Here is a 4,057-nt window from a genome sequence, read left to right as displayed (position 1 = left end):
ATCAACAATATTGATTGATAGATCAATTAGATTAGAATGCTTCTCAGTCGTTACAAATTTTGATACATATATCGGTATACGTATTAACATTTAAAGACTTAACGTTTCGGATGTCACATATCTGGCTAAAAAAATTCCTCGTAAATTGATCGACAAAATGACAGTCTCATATACAAATTCTTGCACGTAATGTCAGACCGATCATTGTGTGTGCGTGTGTGTGTGTGTGCGTGTGTTTGTATGTATGCGTGTTGTGTGTGTGCGTGTATGTGCGCGCACGCGCGTGTACATGCGTATGTGTGTGTGTGTGTGTGTGTGTGTGTGTGTGTGTGTGTGTGTGTGTGTGTGTGTGTGTGTGTGGGCACTTTCAACAGTAGTTGTTAAGACACGTTCGTGTGCTCTCACTAATTTTGTGTCAACAAAAAGTAAATAATTTCATATACATATATACATTTATATTGTACAAGATTTCACGAGGTCCAAATTTTCATGAAATCGCATACAAGGAAAACAAAACTTTTACAGCGTAAATACAATTAATTAATTTGCCAATACACGCAAAATAAATATCCCATAAATATATTATATGCGTGCTGGACTAAAAATACATCATTTTATGCATCAGACGCACTCTACATAGTTATTATGAGATTAAGTAATTTTGAACGTTATATATAAATCGAGATCGGCAGTAAAAGCTGCAGGAGACACATACGAACGTGCTTATCTGGCAGTATGAACCACTACCGTTTCCCTCAAAAGATTACACATAACCAAGAGTTATGTAGGGGAGCTGAGCTATTAGTCATTAATCGGGTCGATTAATTAACAGGGAACGAGGGAGTAAAGCTACCGTACGCGTCGCGCGCCGTTACAGTGTAGTACGCATACGTTTGTGCGTGGGTGATCCCATATCCACGTCATGCGAAGCAGGCCGTTTATGATGCCGAGCCAATTCGTTGCTAATAAAGGCCGACAGTTCGGCTTGTCTTCCGCCACGTCGAGACACTGGAGAACCTGGAAAAATGTTACGTTTCTGTCTTATTTTATGGACACATTATATCTACATAAAACTCTTAATTTCTATCCATATGTTGTCGTACGTTAATGTGAGTGTCAAACATGGTTACTCCATCATGTGATTATCTCAATTAAATTATCTTCGAACGCGTGCATTTGATACGTAACGATACGTGCGTGGAAACCAGAAGAAATTAAAATAATAAAAATATCGTGAAAAATAAAAAATTAAAAGTTTTTAATATATTCCATTTAAATCTATGTTCTTTACGTGATTCAATTTCTTTGTAAAATTCAATGAAATATGATTAAAATATTTAAAGAGACGTCGCTAGTCAATAAGTAATATAGCATTGACTGTAAAAAAAACTATATAAAATTTATAAAAAGATAAATTGCAGAATAACTTACCCGACAATGCTTCCCTAAATGTGTGCAACTCAGGATCTGGATCAGTGCCTGTTGTCGGCGCAGGAGCAATCATCATACTTGGCGTTTGACTTTGCGACGACGGAGAACCGCATACCATCATACGCGGTTTAGGTGAACTCCTACAACATTGCCAACATATTGCAACCTTTAATAAATAATCAGCTTATTTTATTTACTAATTTATTAATTTACTTGTTTATTTTTTAATTTAATTTAACGAAACATATTATCTACATTTATAAATATATATCTATCAAAATTAAAATCCACAGCAATAATCTAGATTAATAATTTTTTCGGAAACTACAATAAAGGGATAAACCTGTGTGGATGCGAACGAGGTGGAGGTGGTTTTCCAGCGAGATATGCAAGAAGATCTTCCCTGCGAATCATACGCCTTTTTTTCCTAGCCCAATTCATTATTTCTTTACAACGTTTCTGCTTGCCCATTTCCACTCCCAAATCGCTGCATCGCCTCATACAATCCACTGAATCTATTTAAATAATTCTTGATTAAATTTACAGACAAATATAGCGACATGCATTAATTGCAAAATTTAACATAATATAATTCATACGAGTAATCAAATTACTTTATTATGTTAAATTTTATATCTAAATTATGTAATCATTAGTGGGTTCTAAACAAAAATTAAAAATATTAAATTGCACTTCGCATAATGATACAAATTTATGTGAGTGTGCGTCTTTTCTTGATTTTCTATAAACGTATTAGATTTTCAATAAAATGGTAGAAATTAAAATTAAATTTAAAAATAAATTACTTTGTAATTATCAAATTCCTAGCGTGTAAAATTGCGTTGATGTCAATGTACGAAGTTATCACCAACGGAGGAAAATTATCATCAATAGGAAATAATTAAGTGCATTTCTCATACAAATCTCATTATGTATCTGATGTGAGAAATAAATTTATAAAAATGCATTCAATAAAAAATTAAAAAGTAGAAACAGTACAACACTATACAAAGTAATATATAAAATAATGTACAAATAAATAATTAATTAACTCATTATCCGCTTTGTCAAATTTACTACTACTAGATAGGTCGCGAATATTTGCCATTTTTAAAAGTAGATGTAATAATATGGTAATCTATAAATTTTTTATGGAAGCCCTATAATATATAATGTATAAATAAAAAAATAAAAGATACATTTTAGAAGAGAAAATTTCTTTTTAATTTTTAGAAAAAAACTTTTTTTAGAGAAAAACTGAAAATAACAAAAATAACGTGAAAAATAGAATATTATAAAGCTATTAGTCTGATGAAGAAAGATGCTTTTATATTGTCGCAATGCCGTTTTTTTTTACAGTTATCTCTACCATCATTGATAACATGAATAATTGTACATCTTCAAGAACGTTATCAAAGTAGCCATTCGTCATCAATAATTCCAATGTTCTGGCTACGAAATTGGTCTAATTTCTCTCTTCCATCTGTCTTCAATTAAAATTTCATGATACACGTTATCAAAAGCATGTTCCTTTTTTATGAACATTACGAATAATAAAGCAGTTCTGATATTCATTAATTATTTTTTGGCATTATTTTTATCATGTGTCTCAGTATATGATTCTTTTTTACATAAAAAAAAAACTATTCCGTTAATCGTTATATTTCGATATTAATCACGATAATGCTTTTTCTCATTTTTATGAGGATATAATATGTGAAGCACGCCGTGTACACAATATTCCTAGAATGTTACATGAATATTATTTACCTTTTTATAAATTATTAATATTCATATAACATTCTAAGAATATTGTGTCTTATAGGGTTATTGATTGCAAACCTAAATTTAAAAAATGTTATTAACCGATAAGTGGCACGGAAGCAATTCTATTTGGATTAAATACTCGCCTATGTATTATAAATCAGAAATTATTTAAAGTATTTATTCAGTTATTCAGACGTACACATACCAAAAATCATCATCAACAAATTGAACAATTAATTATTTAACACATAAAACAAGTAATGAGAAAAATAAATCACAAATACAGTTTTCAATCCATTTGAGTAATCCATACAGTTTTTAATTCGAGAACTATTATAAGGAATCTTTTCTGCAGATTTTTCATTAACCCATACTCGTGAACTCAATAGCTTACAATTAAGAAATTAAAGAAATATAAGTTAAATTTTTCCCAAGGTCTATTTTCTATAATATGCGTGCACATTAATCTATGCATTGTGTAACAAAATTAGTGCTGAAGTAGAGGCAAGAGAGAATGGATAGAGACAGATGGATAGATAGATAGATAAATAGATAGATGGAGCATTTATTACGATTCTAAAGAGGACTCTCAAAGTTACACACAAATACGCTGTTATAACAACGAAAAGAAGATAAAATAACAAAAATTATATCTTGAAAAATAAAAAAAAAGAAACTACAAAATAAATAAACTACAAAACAAATAAACTACAAAATAAAGTTTAAATAAAATAGCAAGAGAAAGAAATCAAAAGAAAATATATATAAGGAATCATAAATAAAATTAAAAGCAAGATTATATTAAATGAAAAAATTTGGGGTGGGAAGGGAGGAGGGAGAGAGGGAAGGGAGGGGAGGA

General features: G+C 30.4%; 1 protein-coding gene across 1 annotated transcript in view; it reads right to left on the bottom strand.

Annotated features, from left to right (window-relative positions):
* Positions 1-330: 330 nt before the first annotated feature.
* Positions 331-4,057, bottom strand: part of LOC108751655 (UPF0472 protein C16orf72 homolog) — a 5,666-nt gene continuing 1,939 nt past the window's right edge. Inside the window, exons 3-5 of the mRNA XM_018491947.1 lie at positions 1,775-1,946; positions 1,432-1,571; positions 331-1,017 (exon numbers count right to left, since the gene is read on the bottom strand). Of these exons, the coding sequence (XP_018347449.1) occupies positions 872-1,017; positions 1,432-1,571; positions 1,775-1,946 (458 nt within the window). The 3' untranslated portion in view covers positions 331-871. The remainder of the gene's footprint in view (positions 1,018-1,431; positions 1,572-1,774; positions 1,947-4,057) is intronic.

This window comes from Trachymyrmex septentrionalis, unplaced genomic scaffold (assembly GCF_001594115.1).
Source record: "Trachymyrmex septentrionalis isolate Tsep2-gDNA-1 unplaced genomic scaffold, Tsep1.0 scaffold51, whole genome shotgun sequence".
Classification (NCBI taxonomy): Eukaryota; Metazoa; Arthropoda; class Insecta; order Hymenoptera; family Formicidae; genus Trachymyrmex; species Trachymyrmex septentrionalis.
Note: the sequence above shows the minus strand (reverse complement) of the source record. Positions and strands in the feature narration are given on the sequence as shown.